At 34.8% G+C, this 24,899-nt stretch overlaps 3 protein-coding genes across 4 annotated transcripts in view; all 3 read right to left on the bottom strand.

The window, feature by feature from the left end:
• LOC105339402 (receptor-type tyrosine-protein phosphatase alpha) overlaps positions 1–9,826 on the bottom strand; it is a 102,067-nt gene extending 92,241 nt beyond the window's left edge. The window contains exons 1-2 of one of the 2 annotated variants that reach the window (XM_066068662.1): positions 9,723–9,826; positions 6,051–6,257 (exon numbers count right to left, since the gene is read on the bottom strand). In XM_066068662.1, the coding sequence (XP_065924734.1) occupies positions 6,051–6,257; positions 9,723–9,780 (265 nt within the window). In that variant the 5' untranslated portion in view covers positions 9,781–9,826. The remainder of the gene's footprint in view (positions 1–6,050; positions 6,258–9,722) is intronic. The other variant, XM_066068665.1, reaches the window with a different exon arrangement.
• Positions 9,827–11,431: 1,605 nt separating this feature from the next.
• Positions 11,432–14,119, bottom strand: LOC105320968 (carboxypeptidase A2-like). The gene is made up of 11 exons (XM_066068646.1): positions 13,960–14,119; positions 13,745–13,820; positions 13,522–13,655; positions 13,288–13,366; positions 12,986–13,087; positions 12,768–12,875; positions 12,551–12,673; positions 12,371–12,458; positions 12,074–12,273; positions 11,866–11,950; positions 11,432–11,721 (listed from the first exon to the last, which is right to left on the bottom strand). Exons 1-11 carry the CDS (start codon positions 14,055–14,057, stop codon positions 11,534–11,536), a joined length of 1,281 nt encoding a protein of 426 aa, XP_065924718.1. The 5' UTR covers positions 14,058–14,119; the 3' UTR covers positions 11,432–11,533.
• A 2,079-nt stretch (positions 14,120–16,198) lies between these two features.
• Positions 16,199–24,721, bottom strand: LOC105320967 (proteasome subunit beta type-4). Its single transcript, XM_011419121.4, has 7 exons — positions 24,560–24,721; positions 22,805–23,011; positions 21,005–21,151; positions 19,412–19,493; positions 19,022–19,138; positions 17,479–17,567; positions 16,199–16,302 (listed from the first exon to the last, which is right to left on the bottom strand). The coding sequence occupies exons 1-7, from the start codon at positions 24,682–24,684 to the stop codon at positions 16,290–16,292; spliced, it is 780 nt and encodes a 259-aa protein (XP_011417423.2). The 5' UTR covers positions 24,685–24,721; the 3' UTR covers positions 16,199–16,289.
• Positions 24,722–24,899: the final 178 nt, after the last annotated feature.

Below are 24,899 nucleotides of genomic sequence, written 5' to 3'. Positions count from 1 at the left end.
GCATGCAGGAAATACTTTAGTTGACATGATAAGTGTAGGTTAGGGGATATGACTTTCAAATTTTTATTGAATATCAAGGTGGTATGGGACACCTTCATATTGTGACTACCGGTACCTGCGTTTTGAAATAAACAATAAAACAAAATTTATATTTTTTTCTTTCCAAAAATTGTTACTTATCAGAGTACTAGTTATAAGCAAATTCTCAAATAGTGAAAGTATTTTGAATTTGACGAAATTTTATTTACATTATACACATACATCCTTAAATGTTTATGTGTTGTAGATAATTCATGGTTATAGTAAATTTTAATGAAAAATGTAATTCAAAATCTAATTAATTACATCTGCAAAGTAATTGTAATTTAATTAATTACATTTGAAAACTCTTGTGATAGTAATGGTAATTTAATTGAAGAATTTAAGTATGTAATTATAATTTAATTATATATATATATATTTGGCAACACTTCTTGCCGCACAGACAACTGCATCTATCTCATCAGTTGCAAAGTCTGCTCTAAGCAATACGTCGGTGAAACAGGTGACCTCCGCAGAAGGATCAACAACCACCGCTCTACCATAAAGACCAAAAAAGTCAAGGAGCCCGTCGGAGAACATTTTAATACAAGTGGCCACAAATGGGAAGACATGACAGTATTGGTTATTGACCATAATCCTAATTGGACAGACGCGGAGAGGAAAAGCAAGGAAAAGTTCTGGATGCACAGACTCAAATCATTCAGACCTGATGGCATGAACAAACAAATGGACTTCACTAAAATGAACGTCTCATAGCCATATATCACCTGAAACCCACATAGTAATTTTATCTAATCTGTCAACTGCGCCTCTTTCATTTATTAGTTTCTTTACTACCTTTTATTTGTAAATCATTCTTTTCTTGATTTTATTTATTTATTTATTTTCATTTAATTTTATCTCTTTTTAATCAAAAATTCGAGTCTATATCATAAGTGCCGTACGAGTTAACAACGGGGGTTCAAATTTTCATTTATTAACTCGGACGTCAATTTTAATTAGCTAATTAACTTAATCAGGCGTGAAGTTGGCAGTCGATTGATTACTTTATAGCGATCGGCGACAGTATCAACACCTTTAAGAATGTGATCAAATGATGTGTATAATGTAGCTGTTCTTTTTCATAGTTTCTTAAGTAGTTTAGTAGTAGCTTTAGATTTTGCTTTCTTTGTTTTTTACTTATGTAATTTATTTTTTGGTCCTGAAGAAGGGACGGGTTGTCCCGAAAATTTGACAATTTCTATTGTTCGTGTCGTTAGCCATTTTTAGTGCTTTATATATTCAGTTTACTGGCTTAGTATCTATATATTAGATCCGACACCTTAAAGATGCCTAGTGTTGTTGATTCTATTCAGTGCTTTATATATATATATATATATATATATATATATATATATATATATATATATATATATATATATATATATATATATATATATATACAGTGTATATATAAGCGCACAAACATTGCAATAACTCTCAAATTGGCATGTACATGTACCTGCCCATAGTGAATTACAAACATATACATAAAGCACAGAAAAATCACTCCACCTCCACGGCTTGAACTCACGACCTCTGGAACCCATTCTCCTAGCACTACCACTAGGCCATCTAGGCAAGACAAAAATCGTGATTTCGATGAAAGCGGGAAACTAGCGCGCTGGTCGCTCACTACACGCTCGTTTCAGACACAGGTGGAATGCAGTTAAACGACAATTTTGAGAGGATCGGAACGATACACATTGCATTTCATAACGCCATGTTCACTAAATAATCGTTGTTTAATATGTTTTACGGTGCGACCGTTGGGGCGAGCGCAGCAGGTGATCAAAAATGAATTATGATAAATCAATAAAAATAAAAGTAGTGACGTAAAGTACACGTAAATGAAGAATGCAAAATAAAATAAATATACCAATTTTCCAGTAAATTTTTATTATTCATAATTCATAAGATTTTTTATTTATTTATATACCAATCTGATTAAAATCAGGTCTTAATAACGCTCCGAAATTCTGATAGTCGCTGAACAAAGTGTACATCAGAACTTGTCGGAGCGGATCAAAAATCTGATTTTGATCAGATTGTTTATATACTGGTCGCACGCCAGTATAGAATTTATCTCAGATAAAATGTTGTTGAATAATAAAGATTTTAACATAATGTTTTAACATAATATTTCCTCTTTTCTTGCAGCAGACATTTTTCTTAAACAAATAAAAATTGACTTATCACAGAATCCCCCCTCCCCCGTTTAAAAAGAAATCAAATTTACGTACCAGTAAAAAAATTTGTTGATCACATAAGGAAAATGGATCCCCCGGTAGCATGTAATACCGTAAATAGTAGTGAAAATAGAGACACTTTTCAGCAGCTAAAGGCATACCACGCACTCCCCATTCCTCACCCCGATTAGAATTATCCTGATTTTGAGAATTTTATTTTTCGTTTTGCTTGTGAAGATTTTTTGAATGATGTTGCCACGCCCCATTTAAAAAAAACGTTCCTGGAAATTACCGTAAATACAGTGAATAAAATAAATGTGAGCATTCATCCAAATGAGAGCAAGTCACAGCTGTTTCCTATCTCTGAAGAAATGTCTCGATTCGTTAGCTCTGCAAGATTTTGAGAAGATTTTGGTATTTATATTTCAGCAGATTTACAATAACTACTTAGAGTTGTTTCCCCTTATTGTGACGTCAAAGTTCACGTCGGTCAAGTGTAGTCTGTCTCTTTGAAAACACACTAGAAAAACTACGCGAAAAATATTGATTGTTTACTTAAAAAGCATGATGTTCTGGAAATTACACAATTTATCTGTTTCTCAAAAGTTTTACTTTGATTCTCGCGAGATGGTATCCAGTCTAGTGAGATCGGCCGACATTGAGGAATTGCATTGTGGGTCGAAATTTACTGACTCCGAAAAATTCTGTCGGATCAATGTGCAAGAAATCCATTGTGACGTCACTCGAAAGGACGATAACTCCGTTAGTCTTAAAAGTAATGGAAATTGTGTTATTTACAATTACATAGTCTTTTATCTTGTTCTCGTGAGAGTGTGAAATGGGAAACCATAATTACAGGGAATTACTGGGACGATTAAAACAAGGCATTACTGGTCCGATTTACTGACTCCAAAAAAATCCCTTGAATGAATGTGCAAATAGTCAGAATTTTCTATTCACACACGCCTTGCCGGTAGAGCTCGCTTCGCGCCGGCGCTGCGCGCCGGCGAGCTGCGCTCGCTATTACTTATATTTGCATTTTACCACTTGCAAATACCCTATGGAGTTGGAGAAAAACACATGATGTATCGTATAGTGGTTTAAATATATAACGTCATGGTAAAGTATATAACGTCACACCTTTATGACGTCATGGTATACAGACAGAGCAATTGCGATTATAGAAAAATAATTGCAGTTCCTCCGTATAGACTTACAGTGGGAAAGAACAATGGATACGGCTAGCGCGCATCATGGAATATGCTAACAGAGCAATTGCTATTCATTTAAGAAATAAACAACGTTATTTAGTGAACATGGCGTTATGAATAGCAACTGCTCTGTTGGCATATTCCATGATGCGCGCTAGCGCATCATGGAAAATATGCCAGCAGAGCAGTTGCTATTCATAACGCCATGTTCACTAAATAATCGTTGTTTATTACTTATATTTGCATTTTACCACTCGCAAATACCCTGTATTAGCCTAGACCTTGACATTTAGCTATTACATCAAAAGTAAACATTCAGACTGTAATGTATCTTTTTAATTCACATAGATTTGTTAACAGAATCAATGATATGTTATAACAGTAATTACTTTAAAATGTTATCAAGAACATGTTTTAATATTACATGTAAATACGTCAATTTTAATGGAGTTTGAGAAAAACACATGATGTATCGTATAGTGGTTTAAATCTATAACGTCATGGAAAAGTATATTTAACGTTACACCTTTATGACGTCATAGTATTCTGACAGAGCAATTGCGATTATAGAGAAATAATTGCAGCTCCTCCGTATGGGCTTACAGTGGGAAAGAACAATGGAAATGCAAATATAACGCCATGTTCACTAAATAACGTTGTTTATTTCTTAAATATAAGAATCTAAACAATGAGTATAAATTGACAGGTGATGACATAAGTAAGCTGAGTGAAAGGTTCACAGATATAAGATAATTAAATAAACTCAATGAGTCTTGTTGTCCAGGACATGAAAAACTGATAGTTGCACAATGTTGTTTTAAGAGATAAGCAGAAAAAGAGGGCCACATATTGGACCTTATCGAATATGTGCAATATCGGTGAAGAAATATAATACTACTATACATCTCTGAAAAGCTCGTCTAAATTTTATGTTCGACTACAAGCACCTCTAAACTAGGAAACAACAAGGTAATCTTTTCTGCGAATTTTACTTTGAAACTGAAAGGGTCAAATTAAACCACGTTGTTTTGCCTCGGACCAAAATGTTTCGACGTCATTGAATGAATCGCGTCACGTGATTTAAGAAATGAAGATAATAATTTTTATTTTGATCGACGTATCAAAGAAAAAAAATGACCGAACAACTTCATCAATGCGCGGAGTCTGAATTTTCTATTCACACACGCCTTGCCGGTAGAGCTCGCTTCGCGCCGACGCTTCGCGCCGACGCTGCGCGCTGGCGAACTGAGCTCGCTATTAGATTTGTTACTGGCTGTTTACAGAAATGTGTGGGGTCCGCCTCGCCTTCTATGGACTTTACCGACCCCACACATTTCTGTAAACAGTCAGTAGCAAACCTATAATTAGTAATATTATCTTAAATTAAATGACAATAAAATTCGCATTAATTTATTGTTATAATAATACGGTATTTTTCAAATCTCATCCATGATCAACTAAACCCAGAGAGACTTTCGAGAGTCGTACAATAACTACAAACTGCTTTGATTAGTGGTTTGATCTGATTGGTTTTATACTGCGTTCCGATTGGGTATGAATGTGATAGTTGCTAGTTGCTGATATGTCAAAAATATAGGCATTTGATTGCCCGAACAGAACATTTTACTCTAAAAGTAAAATCAGTATATATCGCTAGTAAATAACACACAACTTGCTTAATTCAAACAATAAAATGCTTTCTTTGGGGATTCATTCGGGATATGAAGGTAGCGACATTGCAGGAAAAATAACGCAGGTTATGTAATTTTTTTCTGAAATGATCGCTACCTTCATAACCAGCATGAATCATTAAAGAAAGCATTTTATTATTTATATTAACATCTTTATTTTAACTAATTAATAAATTGATAATGAAAAGTTAGTAAAATTCACTAAATATCGTTAATTAGCTAAAAGAAACAGCCATATTTATCTCCTGTGAGACTTTGAGTCTGACATCGACCAATCTTCGACCAATCGATAAACAGGGCGTGTCAATTTTAGTCCTGTCAATTTCTTGTTAGTTTCAGTCGATGTAGATTCCGACCAATCAATAAACGGGGCGTGTAGATTTCAGTCTGGCTATTTCTATAGAGCTATGAATTACTGTAAACCAACTTTTATTCGCGTGTGAGAAATTTTCGCGAGGTTAGCGAGAGCCTTGTCGTCGCAGATTTTTCTCGCCGCAAACCAATCCTTTGTCTATAGTTTTTTTTAAAATTAAAATACAGGTCTGGATAAGGCTTGATCGCAAACATTAGTCGTCGCGAACCAGTTTATCGGCAGTTGATCGCGAAATAAAGTCTCCGCGAATAAAAATTGGTTTACAGTAACAACAATTTTCAGTAAGAAATAGAGGAAATAATACTTGGTGGATGTAATTATATATAATTAATTTGTATTAAATAGTATAATATATTTGTATTCAATTTATTCAGATTGTGGAAATGACTAGATACGAACACCTCAAAACGTTAGATTGTTAAATATAATGTAGTCATTTGTCACATACATATTGGAGAAATAAAAAATTTAATTCACCTAAAAAAAATGTTAATTTTTATTTTACCTTCTTTTCTGTAAAAAATCTTTATATTTTTTATTCTTTTCACTCCAGAAAGATCCACTTGAAGCCATGCAGTTGTTTGTCTAGTAGTAGTATGGGCACAATACCTTTCTGTAGTCTGCGTATTGCCATCATTTGCCCTGCTCGCATACTGACCACTGCGAGTGGTGCTCTGTGAGATATATGCTGAAGAAGTTCTAGCAAGATTTTCTGGGGAAAAGGTAATAAGTGTATAAGTCTAATGCTAATTCATATAAATAAATTAGTTTTGTTTTAAGATATAGTTTAGGAAATGACAGGCAGTAAACAATTACTATTATATTGTAGATAGTTGAAAATGTAATCTTTAAATAAAGGTTTTCCATGTTATATGCTTTGAAAACGTGTTCAAACTTAATATTTATGTAGCTGCATATAGACACGATAAATACAGTTCTTTTGACCAAATTACATTTCACAGACTGATCAATTATCTCCGAAAGGAAAGAACGGTTTTAGGTGGAAGCAAGTCTATGTATATGTATTTTGTAAGCCTCTTTAACTTAGATATCTCTCTCTCTCTCTCTCTCTCTCTCTCTCTCTCTCTCTCTCTCTCTCTCTCTCTCTCTCTCTCTCTCTCAAAGATTCGAAGTTTCTTGATGTTATTTGATAATAATCAAACTATCAGTTAGTTGACTGATAAACAATTACTATTATATTGATACAACTCCAAGCGCTCGGCACAATAATAGCACCGTTGAACATATTACAATAAAACAAGAGAAAAGCTGTCAATTGTGGAATTAAACAGATAGGATCAAAAGAAATACAATCATAGGCGAGGTATATGAGGGAGGAATAGGCCTTGTAGATATATTATCTGAATTTACGGCCCTAAAGGCTATGTAGATTCCACGTTTACTCGGTACAGAACACAATATTAAACATTTTTTAACAGTTTCTGTAATGCTACAAAAATTGATATCGAATATCTGATGAATACAAATGAGACGGTTGCCAAAGACTATGGTATAATTAATAACTTTGCAGAATTTTACAAGCAAGCTTTTGTAGAATGTAAAATGTATTGTAGACTTGAAAATTTACCCGAATCAATTTTATCGATAAAAACTAATTCAAAGAGTATTTTACGACACACTGTGCAGTTCTGACAATGCTAAAAATACTAAAGAAAATGAGCTTTTTCAACTTCTAATAGCTAAACTTTGACATTTGTTATTCTTTTCAAAACAATAATATACCCAATATACATAAAGACTGTCTATGTGTATTAGCGCTTTACCCGGTGACTTAGTGATGGACTGTATGACTATGTAGATGTTATGTCCACCGGATAAGCCAGGGGTTCAACTTATTTTACTACGTAAACCGATGAATGTAACATTCCTATACTCGCATGTATATACTTACATGTTAAATACTGAAATCTGATTCGTTAAGACGCAGTTCATAATCCGTTCTATTACCCTCAGCGTTAGCAACGCACTTAGCAACGGGTAACATTACAAATTGTTACATGCGCGAAAATTATGCGCGTACGGTTCGCTGTAGAATTCACGTTGAAAGCAGTAAAGTTTTCTTCAAAATTAAGACATTCAGTATAATAAAATAAATAGTGCCTGTTTGGGAGGATAACAGTTGAAATTGACAGTTCACACCCCTCGAAAACCATTGTCAACCTCCACTTCGCGTCGGTTGACAATGGTTTTCTCGGGGTGTCAATTTCAACTGTTACCCTCCCAAACAGGCACTATTTATATAATGTTACCCGTTGCTAAGTGCGTTGCTAACGCTGAGGGTAATAGAACGGATTATGAACTGCGTCTTAACCAATCAGATTTCAGTATTTAACATGAAAGTATAACAATTCGTTTTATTATACTTTCATGTTAAATACTGAAATCTGATTGGTTAAGACGCAGTTAATAATATTTACTATTACACTCAGCGTTATCAACACACTTAGCAACGGGTAACACAACGAATTGTTACATGCGCGTAAATCATGCGTGTACGGTTCGCCGTAGAATTCATGTCTTTTCTATATAAAAGTGGTAAAAAATTCTCTAAAATTAAGACATTCCGTATAATAAAATTATTAGTGCCTGTTGGGGAGGATAACAGTTGAAATTGGCACCCCTCGAAAACCATTGTCAACCTCCGCTTCGCGTCGGTTGACAATGGTTTCCTCGGGGTGTCAATTTCAACTGTTACCCTCCCAAACAGGCACTTTTTATATACTGTTACATGCGCGTAAATAATGCGCATGCGGTTCGCCATAGAATTCACTTCATTTTTACATAAAAGCAATAAAATTTTCTTTAAGAATAGAACATTCAGTTTAATAAAATAAATAAGGCCTGTTTGGGAGGGTGACTGTTGAAACTGTTAACGCTTCGCGTCGGTTGACAATGGTTTTCTCGGGGTGTCAATTTCAACAGTTACCCTCTAAAAAAGGTACTATTTATATATTCGTACAAAACATTATGTGTGTATTCATTTCCACATCATACTTGCAATAAGCCAGTTGAAATATATTATACATTGATCTCCATTATTCATATCTATAAATCATATCCGTTAGGGCATACAAATGTAGCCCAATATACTAGATAGAACCATTTTAACAAGGCCTTGGACTTTCAGTAGGATGTAACTATCTATTTCTTGCGTCAAAACAAGTTAAAATGATGCTGGTTTCAAGCGAAATATACACCGATTGTGTAGCCTTAGCTCAAAAGCCAGACAAATCTTGTTGATTTCAAAGGCCCATGACTGAGTGGCCTACAATAAAATAGACAGGCCTACGTCACAATGCTGTTTGACACAACTACCCAAAGTCCAAGCTCCTGTTAAAGTGGTTCTAAGAAGTTAATTTGCTGCATACTCAAAAAAGGAAAATGCAGTTGCTAAGCGATGAAGTTTATGTCATATTTGGATAATTCAAACCTCCCGAATTTTTCTTTCTGTGTAAATTGTCCATATTGTCTTATGAGAAAAGAAAAATATTCTCATCTAGAAAGTGTTTCAAAAATTAGCTGAGAATGCAATGGGGTCTTTTTTAAATATATCACATTAAGCTAAACAAGGTTTAAACAATCATTTATTGTATATGAAACTATCAACTATATTCACTAAACCCTGAACATTTTTTTTTTCAAAGTGCCTTAATATCGACGATATCAACGCACTTTGAAAACATATATTTAATTAAAAGGAAGGACTAAATTATATTGTTGTGCTGATTTATAAAACATGAAGGTTTTGCTTCCCTTCTCTATCTTAAAACTACTTTGTCCAGAGTCTCTCCGCTGGTAGCACCACTGTTTCATTTTGGTAAGACTGAGTTCGATCTCATTTTAGTCGAGCTACGGCGACCGTAGTTTGTGATCGAAACCAAGGTACGAGAAAATGACACACAACGGATATCAAAGAAAGACTATATAATTGTCCCCTGTTTTCCCGGAAGGTGGGAAATAGGTACATTGTAATTATATAGCACACTGATGTAAGCACCTGTACATGCATTTCCTACATATACATCATGTAGAAAAGTCATAATGATTGATAACTTTGGTTAGATTACCAAATTTCTTTTAACCTATACATTAATAATTCAAGCGTCTGTCAGTGAGTGCTTTAAGTATTACTAGAAGGAAAAAGAAGAAAACCTACCGTAGCAGTGCGAAAATCCTAAAAAGAAAACAAACCCTAGCCATGTCAGCACAGCCATGTCTGAAGAAGGAAGTAAATATCATTCCCTATCAAGTAAGTGAACCAAAACAGAGCGCCTCCACAAAAGGTAAACACGGAGATTTAAACATTTTAAGAATGACGTCCCAGTCAAACAATGACACGGCGAGGAGCCTCACTACATGTCTGAGTGGTGAATCAGCGCGCGATTTACTTCCTTGTGACAGCGGGTATTGTCAGAAATGGGAAGAAAATTCTATTGTTGTCTATATTAAATGGCTATTGAGAATAAGTAAAAGTTATTACAACATCAAAAGTGTCTACACTAGCCTGTCCTATTTACAAGCTCGCAATGCATACACTGTTGCAAATAATAATTTACAGAAAAGATAAAGGAAACGTGACTAAGTATTCTAATAATCCTATGTTGAAAATATGTTCAATATACAAAAATGTAAACTGGTCTTAAAATGACGAAGAAGTTGAAATTGTCAATCAATTTAATAATCTTGGTCTCACACTCAAACACAGGTTATTTCTTAAAACGCAGATCTTATTGGCCTTTCAAGGGAGAAAATGTATGTTTAAGCTTTTGAAATCAATGCAAAATGTGTATTTTAATTATGTTACAGGATTATCTTTATTTAATACATACGTACATATCGGCAGTGTATTGAAAAATGGGGATTTCATAAAGGTGATGTTGTAGAACGAATTCATCTCGAATATCTTAAAATTCTGCTTAAAGTAAGCAAATATTATTCATCATTGATGATCTATAATAAACTAGGTCGCTTATAATTACCTCTTTTTACCAAAAGGACCAAGGGGCCATAATTTTGGTAAAGAACTTTATGGACATCATAACCATGCATTCAGTTTTTTCCTGTGGGAGTAGAGAAAAAGATTTTTGAAAATTTCGCTTTTTTTGGGCATATTTGGACCCGCCCGTGGCGCCCCGGAGGTGGTAGACCTATGAATTTCACAATTTACAGTAGATTCTTCTAACCATAGAAATACTTCACATCAAAAATGGTAACAACTGGCTTTGTAGTTTTCAAGAAGAATTTTAAGGGGCATGGTCACGATTTTGGTCAGAATTATTTTTCCGATTTGAATGTTTACAATGCTTCAGTAAGGCATCTTCAATAGGCAACCAAAATTTGAGTATCATTTGTTGAGATTTAAGCGAGTTACAGAGCTTGCAATTCTTTGCAATGTAAACAAAGCCTTTGTTTACATATTGAATGTTAAAGCAAAAATTCTAAATTTAGACCTAAAATGAATGTGTTAAACGTTAGAACGTTTATTTATGCTTAAAATGAATAAGAAGATAGACAAATCAGCTTTAAAAAAGTTTTTTACTGGTATATTGGACCTATGTAAACAAAAATAGGGCACGAGCCTTGGTTATATAGCTTTGTATCTTGCTCATAACTCCACGACCGACTCTCAAATTTCACTTGATCATTAGAAATACATCTCTTAAGCATTGTAAATAATAAAAATAGTAAAATTGAATTCGACCAAAATCGTGACCATGCCCCTTTAAAAATGTAAAGTTGTTAACGCACGATGACGGACGAAGACCAACTGCAATAGGTCATCTGAGTGACTCGGGTGACCTAAAAATGTTGGTAATGCCAATAAGAATATAAAAGAACCTCGGGTTGAACGTAGATAAAAAGAGGAAAAGTTTTATGTCTTTATTTCTTTGTATAACATGATTTACTAATCTAAACAGTTTAAGTTGTCCTTTTGTCAATTTTCCGCTGATTTAAGATAAATATGAATTACGCGGGTATTTGATCGGCAAAACTGAAAAACGAGGCAAACGTCTCCCAGATGCTGGGGTCTATCTGTGAGGCCGGAAGTATGAATCCGTCAGTTCCGGAACCACTGGAGGGACGTAACTCGTACACGTAACTATATTTGACACCGTTCAACTTGAAGTAGTCAAAGGCACCTCCAGATGCGGCATCTGTAAAATGAATTAATTTAACATTGTCATCGTGTGGTTCTGACAATTTATTTTCTCAACAGTGCACACAATATAAATAATGATATAAAAATAAAAGGGGTTTTAGTTTTTAAGTGCTACAGATTTAAAGTACATGTAACTTACAGAGAATTTCTGGACCGTGGCCGACTTGAAAATTGACCCCGTTGACCTGTCTCAATGCTAGCATTGCAATATCGCCGACATTTTTCTAAAACAAAAAAAAAATTATTTGCTACTGAAATTATATTGACTAAAGCCTCGAGCTCATCATTTCATAAAAACGTTTCTATTGAAGTATACTGTATAATGGTTCAACAGAAGGAAAGTTTACCAGTTCATTGTAATCCGGGGCCTTTATAGCGGCGTAGGCGTGCGGCACCAGTAGGAGCTGGGAGTAGGAGTGGATGGACAGGTAGGATCTGACGTCACCAGCCTCCGCCACGGCGGCGATCACAGCCTGCGCCTCAGGTTCGGAATTCGCGCTGTCTCCTCGGTATGTGTCGGAGCACCAGTTGCTCGAAGATCCCGCTCCTAGGAAAACACACACAGATCATGATTGACTATCTGTTGCTCATACAAATTTTTTATAGTCTGTTATTTTAAAATTTTATTAAATATAAGTACTTACCGCCCCAGTCGGCTGCAAAGTTCCTGTTGAGATCCACACCCGGACAGCTCGAGACGACATTCGACTTTCTGTTTTTTCGCCAAAGTCGCTGTGAAAAGAGATTGATAATTAGCTTAAATACCTAACTTAACAATTAAAAAAAAGTAATGTTAATTCTCAGTTTGACAAACGCCAGCTTACGTTAACTTTGGTGAAGTTGTATCCGTCAGGATTCATCATAGGGATAAAGTACCAGTCAAACTTGTTCAGCATTAGCGTGGCCTGATCTCCCAGAGAACCGCTCTTTCCGTAGTTAGTCGTCAACTGTAGACAGAAACAAGCAGTTGTCACGATCAGTGCAATATCATATTCCTCCTAACTTAACTAACAGACTTTCTTGGTTCTGCCAGATACTCACGATGTCGATGGAGCCGAGACACACCGACCCCGTGATCCATTCTCGGGCGTGGGCCAGACACTCCACGTACATGGCCGGCTTCTTGGCATCGTTCACGTTGGCAGCAACCTGTGATGAAATATTAATCAGAACTTTGATAAAACTGAATATTTCTTCTTAGTAATTAAGATAGAACCGTACGTACAAGTAGAACATATCAGAAAACCAAAACCACAGACCTTGACCTGCCAGATGTCTTTGCCCTCCCGGGATTTCCCAATGCTTTTTAACTGTATCATATTTGAGTAGCTTTGACTTCTTTCTTGTAGCCAAAGTTCAAACTGAAAAAAAAACCCCAAAAATAAGATAATCAGACAAAATGTCAGCTCACAGTTACTATTACGACACAGAACTATCTTCTTTGCAAAAAAGTACGGGTATTTACTATATTATTGCAAATCAAAAGTGTAAAAATATTTGGTACTTTATATTGTATGATACATTATAAAGGAACACAGTTACTATTAGCGAATCATCTTACATTCTCCCACATGAGATAATTGGTCCATATGTCGTTTGCGGCTTTTCCTCTTATTTGTTGGCGCTCTCTTTCAATGGTTCTAATATTGAAATGTGGACAATTAAACCATTAGAAACTTTTAATATCATTAAACATACTTTATATCTAAAACGGACACACCAAGTCGCATCTTTATATATAAGATAAAACACTTTTTTTTAAATCCTGGGGTTATAGTAGTTAAGTTTGCCTTACGTCTCAATGTCCTGATTGATGACCTCATAGGGCATCCTCATCTTTCTGAGCGACTTTTTGATCTCCTTTAACTTAGTGGGAGGAACCAATATATCAGTTCTTTGTACCAGGGAGGGGATTTGGAAAAAATCAATCTGAAAAAATTAAACATGGTTAAATTTGAGTGTATCTGAAATGTCTGTAACCGGAAGTACCGAGGTATCCGAGAGTAATGCACACCTACCTCCGGTCCTTGCTGCAGCAAATTTAGGTACTCTATCTGCATCTCATTCTCAGCCCGCACAGAAAGGACTTCATAACTACAAAACGAATCTTATTGTTATCAAAAACTACATTACTTCCAGTTGCACACATGATTTACAGAGTTACGATAAAACAAAAAAGAATGCAATCATATTTTCAGGTGTAAAGTGTGTTTTGGTTACAGCATAAACGTACCCCTTAAAAGACTTCCGTGCCTGCGAGTTTTCTGGATTGGCGTACACTGCCCCGATCAAGAGGACGGAGAGAAGTATTGGAGCCGCGACTGTCGCCATACCGGACAACTCTAGAGACAGAGCCTGTCCAAAGCAGAGAGCGAAATGTCTCGAAATACAGAGAGAAGACTATTTAATATCGGATTTAAATGGCGATTGATATATGGGATTCTGATTTCTGGCATTTTGCTATGTATACTGCTCGCACTTACGGTAGAGAGCTCTCTCTGTCAACGTTATATATGGCCTCTGTCTGCTTTTAGCGAAAGTCAATAAATACAGAAACACTAGAGGAGAATTCGGCCCAAAAACGACTGAAGTCCACGAAAAACTGGTTTCAAACAATCTATGCAGATTTATGTAAGGTGTAACAAAAGTGTGTTAAGGGGGGGGGGTGTATTAAAACATCAGTACGTGTAAACGCACCTTTGCCGATCTCCACTCTTAATCCTTGGAGTGAGGTAGGAATAGTGTGCATCATATCTTAAAACTTTTAATGTTTCTTCAATGGTTCATTATAAGTTTAAATATTGTCCAATAAGTGGAGTGGCCAGTTCTTTCAAAATGCCGACTTCCTTGTCCCCTAATGCTATAGTCAAATATAATAGTCTAACTTCTATGTTTCACAAATCGTCCTTCGTATTTTACTCCAAGTTTGTCTGATATGAATATACGAATATGCGTGGGGGGAGGGGGGAGGGTAATCTACTTTTGCAATATGTAAATTATATACATTAACATCAATCGAGTATTTCATTAATTTTCTTCGTTTCCATAGAAAACTAAAAAGTAAATGCGAAAATATAATTAAAAAAAAAATAAAAACATATATTATTTGTTTTATCCTTTTTTTAATCTTTCGTCTTTGATATATGATGAATGGGAAAAACTTCAAACTAAAGGCGAGGGTGAAGGTCTTAACCAAGATCAGAAGCATCAAATAGTACAAGTCGGTCCATTGTCTCATGCACTGAGTGTTTGATCTGTCTACTTAGATATGTTATACGACATACACACACACAGTCAACAGGTTATAATTCACCAGTAAACATACAAGCTGTCCATGTGAAAGTATGCAAAGTACCCCCCCCCCCCCCCTTTTTTTTATACTAAGAATCGAATATGTTCGCGCTTTGAGATGGCTCTTCTCATTGCGATAGATTGCAGAATACAAATGAAGCTCTTACGAGACTTCATAACAATGCGGTTCGAGTAAAAAGTTGTAGAAACGAATGTACGATAAGGTCCAACAATATACAGTACTGTATTTTCTGAACTCAATTTTGAATAATTTAACTGTCTGATGTAAACCACCATCCGTTGTTAATATGATCAGGAACACTCTGCTATATTTACTGTATGCTCCATATTGGGATTTTGGGGGAGCGTCTTTAATGTATTTCATGTACATGTACGCATATGTTTGATTTAACGTTACTTTTATGGTAGTGCAAGAAAATCTGGTATCTTCTTTTCCTTTAAATCCATTCATTAATTTCCAAATGAAATCTGATGTAGTACATGTAGAATACTAGAAAATAACAACACACTATGAGGAACTAGCAACAACACACTCATGTAAACTGATACACCGTACGTGTTGTCCTACACTGGTACTTAACACTTGTGTATTTATAATATAAATATTGTTTTTTCGAACAAATAGTTCATTATAACACCAAGTAGAAATTGATTTGTATCTAACCAAAGAAATCATATACAATCATATAATTTATGCACATTAAAGGTCAAGGTCATATTAGGAAATCTCAAATATGATGACATTTGACTTTCCTCAAAATAAAAGAGCAAATTAAATTCTAAAATGAGAGTATGCTCTTATCAATAGATGAGGTGTTCATGTACATATAATCTGATATAATCTGTAACACATAGAGGACCTTAGGTCGGTCACTGGCTGGTACAGAATTGCTTTCACAAAGTTATCTGGTTTATTTCAAGGAAAAACACAGATACTTGTACTGATAAGCTAATCCACTTCTATGCTATTCGTACATGAAGTGTTACATGTAAAGAGGTTTTCTAACTCAGGCAACTCTTCCTCCTTCCGTCAAGTCCTTAGACCCAATCTATCAGTATCAGAAGGAGAGGAAAAAACAGAACACTAAAACTTCCTTGTGATTTTATCTTTATTCTATTTCAGATCAAATGATACTTTTCTAGGATGGAATATTGAATCAGATGATATTTATCACATGGTCTATGAGTACATGATAAGTGTACACAACTTGATACACAACAGTTTCACTGTCACAGCCCACCTCTTCAGTGTTATTCATAGCCCCTGAAAAAAAAACCATTTAGTGTAAGCATAAAATAAATAGTGCATTTGTACATTAAAAATATTAATTGCTCTTAACCATTTAGATTTGCTAAATATTTATCTCGACCGCGTGCTCTCACTACAAAATTGAAGAATTTTGAGAGAGAGAGAGAGAGAGAGAGAGAGAGAGAGAGAGAGAGAGAGAGAGAGAGAGAGCAATAAATCTGATAAGGCAGCACTCAACATTCATCAGAAAAAATAGAACTAAGGCCTTCTAAATGTAATAAATCACTAATGAAAGCAGAACTGCAACTTATAATTCTGTAAACAATTCAAAGTAAGTATGATATATGTAGCATATTCTTCCTATACGACTGGAATCATTAGGGAATAGAGAGACCTTTTTTTGCCTTATGTACAGATTGAATAAATATTGCATGGAGAGTATTAAGAAAGTAAAAATAGGAACCCAATACCCCAGTCTATTTTCCAATTGTCTAAATATTACAGCCCTTCATCACAAAGAACAAAAGCAGACATCATGTATCAATAGTTTTTATAGTATAGTGTTGATAAACAAGATATATGTGAGCAAATGCTCACTAGTGATACCCCACTCTGATGTGAATATGCAAAATAAGCAAAGTTGACATTTAACAGGAAACTGGCATCCAATTGGTACAAAAATAGATCCTACAATATGGCATGCCTAAACAAATAGTTTGTTAAAATTTCAAGCATCTGCGATAAATGGTTGCTGAGAAATCTTTGATGAAAATTTGTTCGAAAATTAAGGCTAAAAATAAATAGTCATCATTTTACAGGAAGTTGACATCCGCTTGGTACAAAAATATATCCCACGATATGGCATGCCTAAACAAATAGTGTGTTAAAATTTCAAGCATCTGCAATAAATAGTTAGGCATATCAAAGTAACTTTACACTGTATCAACTTGTCATGCATTGTATTGAGAATTTTAAACAAAAAGAGCTTTACATTTTAGCCAACAACTGTATCAAAACTAATACAATTTACAAAAGAAAAGAAAAAGGGACAAAATAATTAAATAAAAAAGCATTTCTTTGTAGCGATATTCAAGCAGCTGAATAACAAGACAAATATAGATACATGTGTTTATGAGCTACATGTATAGTAACAGTCTTTGCTGATTACAACCAGAGACACGGAAAACTTACTTAATCATGTGGGCTACCTCCCAGTTAGTCTCTGATACAATGGGGGACTTTATCATGGTGCCATCTTTTGTTACTATGGCCACTTCATACTACAATAGAGAAAAAAATATATTTTCAGAGTTTACATAAGAATTATAGTGTAGAGCAAAACAAACAAGAGGCCCACGGGTCTTGACAGTCACCTGAGTACCATAGACCAACAGCAATAGGTTACTTGAAGGACTCAAGTGACCAAAAAAATATATGTTCACTATATGTCTCTATTTGTCACACACAACCCCCCTTTTATAAAAAACCTGAACCCTGTCCCACAGGCAATAATCTTCACAATTTAAGAAAAGGGCATTCTGGACATTATTACAATGCATTTTGTTTATCTCCCAGGACTGTGAAAGTACATAATATAAAATATTATACATTTTCACAAGGTGGCTATTCTGGCCTTACAAAAAGGCCTGATTCCCTGACCCAGAGGTCATGAATTTCACAATTTAGATAACTTTTTGGACATCATAATCATGCATTTAGTTTATCTCCCCCTGCTGTATATGGCCATTGATCCAGGGGCAATAAATTTCACAATTTAGGTAGAAACCTTCATGTACATCATTATCATACATAATTTTTTTTCAAATATATATTGGAATTGAGAAGAGAAAACTCTAACATTTAATACATGTTTACTATATGGCCATATAAGCCCTGCCTCAGGTTCTGAACACCTGAGTCAGGGGCCATGAATTTCACAATGTTGGTAGAGGCATTCCTGCTCATCATAACCAAATGCTAAGTTTCTATGTTGAAAATCCAGTAATAGAGAAGAAGTTTAAAAAATTTGCATCAATTTTTACAGTTTTTATCCAAAATTTTATGGGCCTGAGGGGTGGCCAGTGGTCTTAAATTTTCCTCTACGGTGAGAACACACCAAGTTTAGTCAAGCTACTCCTGCTAGTTTTAGACAAGAAGATATAAAAATTCAAATGTTCATGCACAATGCACGGCACACAATGACAGATGAAAACAGATAGCAATAGGTCACCTAAGTAACTCAAATGAGTAAAAAGGCACCATATATATTCCAATCATGTTTATTTGGTAGTAAGTTCTGTAGCTATTGAATTCTATCATCAAGTTCTGAAATCAAAAGAATCGTTTTCATAAATGCTGACCAAAAAAAAAATCTTGACCGTGCTCCTTTAAAACCAGAACCCTAATTCAGGAGCCATTTCACAATTTTGGTAGAAGCCTCATTTTGGTTGTTACTACATATCTCTAAAAAGTTTTCACAATTTACCCAAAATTAAGGCCTAAGAAGGTAAAAGTAACTTTACAATATTTCAGCCAAAAGGAATAATTAAGGTTGCTCTTTCCCAGAATAATTTACTGACAGAAAACTGATGACACATTATTGCTGATAACAATGAACAGGAACAGTTTCCTCAAGTGACTCAGGTGATCTAAAAAATTAGTTTCTGCTTGCCTTCTTATCAAGAGAGTTGACATGTCAAACACCTCTGTAACTAAGAAAGGGTTCATACATTACCTTATTCAGGGACCTGGCATCCCTGTAGTATAAGACCTTCATACATTCGTCTATCTTCTTCTCAGCCTCCGCCAGAGACATTTTTGGATTGGCCTCAAAGGCATCACGTAACAGAGGCTACAGTAAAGAAAAAATTTGTTAAGTGTCAATAGGCTAAAAAACATATTTACTGGTAAATAAATCTCATTTGTTATTGAAAGTAAGATTCTGATTTTTATCAAATTTTCTATTTATAAAAATGACCAAAAGTTGATGACAGGCCAAAAAACTGAATCTCAATGATACTGCATGGGAGCATGATACAGGACACATACTCACTGTTACAGTTTTTTTTAAATTTCTGTCTTGGTATGCACGACTCCTGCATGATCAATCACAAGATTTACTTACTGCTGCAATATAGGCTCCATATCCTGAGGCAATGATGGAGTCATTGTAGGCCACTCCAATCTTATCAATATAACCTAGGAACCTGGATGAAAGAAGACAACATGAGGATAAACACTATATAATTGTCTCTTCACGCCAGGACAACAAATTATGAGAGCAATATATACATCATCACATCTCATTTTTTTTAGAGTTGAGGGAAAAGGGAATACATTCTCTAATAATCATAAAAAAACAGGAGGCTATAATATTTCACCCCTCCTCCTAAGGACTTACAATTGTTGGGACAGTTTACTAGTATTATTTTGCAGACTAGAAGGGATGAAAACTAGAGATTAATAAAGAAGATGGGTGGATAAGGCGTGTTAAATTCCCATACACGATCGGACAAGCTACTGAAAATTAAAATATCAATAAATCTTATATCTTTTTTTTTAAAATCATTTTAAAAAAACATATATTTAACATATCATTGATTTTAAACCTATAAATATGTCCAGTAGTTGAAATATGTGTTGACTCAATCAGGCGTATACGTATCAAAACCTGCAAATAGTGTCAATTTTTAGAACTTTAAGGCATTTTCTTTAATAGAGTGGGTGTGTGCTCCATATTTTTCTCATAGTCTAAATAAGGTATAATGGAAAACAAACTGATTTCAAATTAATTAAAAATTAAAATTAATGATCATCACATTTACTCCCGAAATAATTCTTTGATTACATTAAAGAAAAAGCTTTAAATTGCTGAATTGCAAACTTTAAAGAGCTTAGAGAAGTAACAATCAAGGCATTTAATTTGAACATTAGTTACTTTTTGATAGTCTCATGCAAGCATGATTCATTAACCACTGATTTACCTTAAATACTTCTTATCCATTATGATATCTATCATAATCAAGTAATTTTCTGCTGATTTGAGAAAATATTTCATGGTATAGTGAGCCACCTTAAGTGATAAGAAGTAAGAGGAAAGTGGTCATAGTTTGAACAATCTAGAATTTACACTATCAAGGATGCTTGCGCTGTAACATTATAAATTGATTTCTTTCTAGACAATTCCTTTTTTAAATACATGTATTGACATTTCTGTTGCAATGGAGTACGTTTTAAAATAATTATAAAACACCCACCATATCTTCACAATTTTTTTAAAAATCAAACTCTATTTTAACAATTCTGAAAGTTTACAAAAGAAACAGCTATTGTGCTTATTGATTATGCTAGCTAATAAAAAGTTTCATATCTCATTCTACTACAGTTATTGCTGAGATCAAAGAGATTGCACGGACATTATTCTCCAATATACCACGAACGTCATCAGTAAATTATCAGATCAGAAATACCTTTTGTCTCGCACTGATCATGAAAGTACAACTTCAAACTGTGAAAAGTTTTAAAACCATGTCAATTTCACATAAAAGCCTCTGCTTTTAAATTTCAAAACAAAACATTTCTCGACCTTGGAGGTTATTCTGCAACATTCACGTTCAAAACTCATACTTTATTTCTTAATTAGACAATTTTCGGTTTACTATTCAATGATATCTACTTAAAATATTAGATGCAATTGGAACTGTTTACATGTACTTACGGTTCTCCATCTTGCACTCCTCCCACAATAAATGTGTTCCATAAAGGATTAAAGTTGGACCTTCTGTTGTACAGAACCCTTGTCATCCAAGAAAACAGACTCTTAGGTGTGTATTGAAAACCATCATTTAAACACTCCTCGTCTATACTGAAAAAAAAAATAACTATTAAATATTTGACCTCATTTAGGAGGTGTCTATAAACATCTATGTACTAGACAAGCTGATCATCAGCCTTAATATATTGATCAAGACATGAATTTTACAAAGCTGACTGGAAAAGATTTATAAATGTATACCTATACAAGTACTTCAATGAAGCTCATTTATAGTTTCCTGTAAGTTGTTCTTGTATTCAAACATATTGTTTTCTACATATGCTAGTGTGTTTCAAATCATAATTAATTTCATCAATGTTTTTTTTTTCAACTTTAATATCTTTATAATGCTATAAACATAAGAACATATTATAATACAAGATCATTAAAGTGTCTTACAAATTTCTTAGCCAATTAAGGGGCATGTACTTTTATTTCCTAATTCTGGTAGAGACTTCCTTACTCAGTCATTACATGTATAATAATGAACTCAGCATCATCAGATATCCAATCATGAACTTGTCTGGGATTTGAGGGGAAATGTGTTTTCCACTGTAGAGTTCCATCCCTTCATCAGAACTGCTGTCATGCACTTCCAATTATAGTAGAGGCTTCTAAGCCAATCTTTTTGCTAATTGCCATCATGTTTTCAGTTTAGATGCTACATGTATCTGTCAACACAGAATTATGTATTTACTCTAGCTGGGGCCTTTGATTCCCCATTTTAAATGTTTTATTATCCTAACCATGTACTCTTTTTGTCTGCTAAATGCACAGGGGCTCTCTTTAGTTATACAAACTTTTACCAAAAATTCATTAAGTAACACTTAGAGTTGGTATACTGTAGAATCATTAGAATTCGTGGTGGCTCAATTTTCGTGGTATTCGTGGGAAGACCTTCCCCACGAATTTACATCCTTAATGAAAGCAAATTTAGAAAGAGTTATCTTTGTTACTGAAACTGAAAACTGGCACATCCACGAAATTACATCCCCACGAATAAGCAAAAAATTCACAATCCACAAAAATTGGCCCCCAAGAATTTAAATGATTCCACAGTATTACACATTTCACTATTAATGTTCCCCCTTTCTGATACTGGTGTAACACATGCAATGTACACAGCTTACTGAAGTGTTTGAGATGTGATCAACCGACTGACACTACAGAACCATTACCCAGTAACAATCAGAGATAGCAATGGGTAACTGGTCTATACTCACACTCTCAGCTCAATCATAGGTATGGTTCTATACTCACACTCTCAGCTCAATCATTGCTACTGGTCTATACTCACACTCTCAGCTCAATCACTGGTACTGGTCTATACTCACACTCTCAGCTCAATCACTGGTACTGGTTTATACTCACACTCTCAGCTCAATCACTGGTACTGGTTTATACTCACACTCTCAGCTCAATCACTGGTACTGGTTTATACTCACACTCTCAGCTCAATCACTGGTACTGGTCTATACTCACACTCTCAGCTCAATCACTGGTACTGGTTTATACTCACACTCTCAGCTCAATCACTGGTACTGGTCTATACTCACACTCTCAGCTCAATCACTGGTACTGGTCTATACTCACACTCTCAGCTCAATCACTGGTACTGGTCTATACTCACACTCTCAGCTCAATCACTGGTACTGGTCTATACTCACACTCTCAGCTCATTTACTGCTATGGGTCTATACTCACACTCTCTGCTCAATGACAGATTTCATGAACTGATAATCTGCATAGTCTCCACTTATACCAATGGCTGCTGAATCATTGACTTTCATCACACGCGAGAGATTCCTGTAGCGAGCCAGGGCACCATATGATCCCAGCATGTCAGCTGCTATAATGACCCCTCCATCAAAACACAGGCCAAGTACAGACGTACCCGTCACTGTAGGTGCTCTGAAAAGATATAAAGATATAAAGTACAAATCTATCTGACATAACCAACCTTTTAAAGCTGCATATAAGTTAAAACTCTCAAGCCTTTCTGTATGAATGAGATTGTATTTCATAACAAAAATGAATACTAACTGTTAATTTAATATCTAAACTCAAAAAATGATCTTGACCTTTTCCCTTGACCTTGATTTGATCTTTTAGTACTTGGCCAAATATCCACCTGACATAACCAATATTTTAAGGCTGAAGGTAGACACCATAAATATCCATTTTCTTGAATCTTATAGTTGTCAAAATTGATTTTTACAAATAGTAAATAGAGAAAATTGGTACATACATAATTTAGCTTAAACTGTGAAGGGAGGATTAATGGTTACAAGTATATATAAGAAAATCAATGAAAAATGAAAGTTGAATCAGGGGTACTAAGGCAAAAAAAAAATTCTTCCAGCCCTGGGCGCTCGGAAAAACACCTCGAATGTATTACCTAGGAGTCCATGACAACCTCTTTTTTATAATACTTGATATAAATACAACACATTTACGATCTGTTGAGATGTAAGCTAGACTTCATAAAAGTAAATGACATCCCCAAAAATATAACACATAAGCGACTAATAAGGCTGTCTAGCCGATACTTATTTCAATGGGAAGCGACTCCATTTTGTATAAAATTCTAACATCCGGTAATGTTAATACATTCGAGGTGTTTTTCCGAGCCTGCCAGAAAGGCCCGAGAAGTTGCGATTGCCCTTGGCGCTGCCATATTGGCAGCCATTTTGTTTTTAAAAAGTTAGTTCAATTATTGATTGACCGGTGCTTATCGATGTTTATTGCCCCTAAACTCGATTAAAATGTTACAGTGTTTCAATAGGAGGTAATTTGAATTAAAAGAAGTAAAAGAGGGCACCAGATAAGTTTCAATAGTGCTTCAATCAAAAAACACGACTAGCTCTATGTATGTTTTATCAAATTATCAGATGGAAAATAAAAACATCAATTAAGGAAGTGATCTTTTAGATACTGAATAAAGTATTCAATTATATTACCGCGGCATTTATATGAATTAAATTGATAAACAATGAAAGAAGAAATAAAAAAAAGTTTGGAATAACGTAACTCTCTTCGGCCATCTCCGAAGACAAAACGTGTACGTTTTACGTCTGAAACATGACTTTATAAAATATAACTTATAATGTAGACTGGGCACGAGACGTTTAGTTAAACTTTGGCTGATGATTTAATCAGGCGGATCCTACTGTGTGCGTTTCAATAAATCTTGTTCTATAAAAATCAAACTGCACTGTGTTAACATGGTTAAATCTGCGCTCGGTCCAACGGTCATACCGTTTACATGTTAATTTATGATTAACTATTAGGGCATAATTAACATAGAACATGTTGTACTTGCTCAAAAAGAAAAAATAACGTCTTTTGTATGAGATGCTTTTTGTAAGACTATGATGACTGAAAATGAATCAGCAAAAATCATGGTTTCGGCACTACTGATATAAAATTACAAAACCACTACATAGTTTTAGTATTTACAATGTTCTTTTTGCTGCTCCGATCTGTGATGCCTGTGTTGTGTTTACATGTCCTGGAAATTTGTACAATGCACCCGGCTGAGGGCCGTTTCTCCAAAACTCGGTAGATCCAAATGTGGCCTCCATGTTGCTTTTACTTTGTTACTTTGACTATCGATCCCGATGTAATAACATTAGACCATTGGCAGCTGATGTCTTTTGGATTTAATAACATTGAATCACAGAAAAAGAGACACTAAATTCTATAGAATAATATAACATCAGGTATAGAGTATTATTATTTTGAGTAAAATTAAATAGGAAGAAAAACAATCGGGCTCGATATTTTGTGATGGGTGTAC

This window comes from Magallana gigas, chromosome 1 (genome assembly GCF_963853765.1).
Source record: "Magallana gigas chromosome 1, xbMagGiga1.1, whole genome shotgun sequence".
NCBI lineage: Eukaryota > Metazoa > Mollusca > Bivalvia > Ostreida > Ostreidae > Magallana > Magallana gigas.
This window is presented reverse-complemented; position numbering and strand designations above follow the sequence as displayed.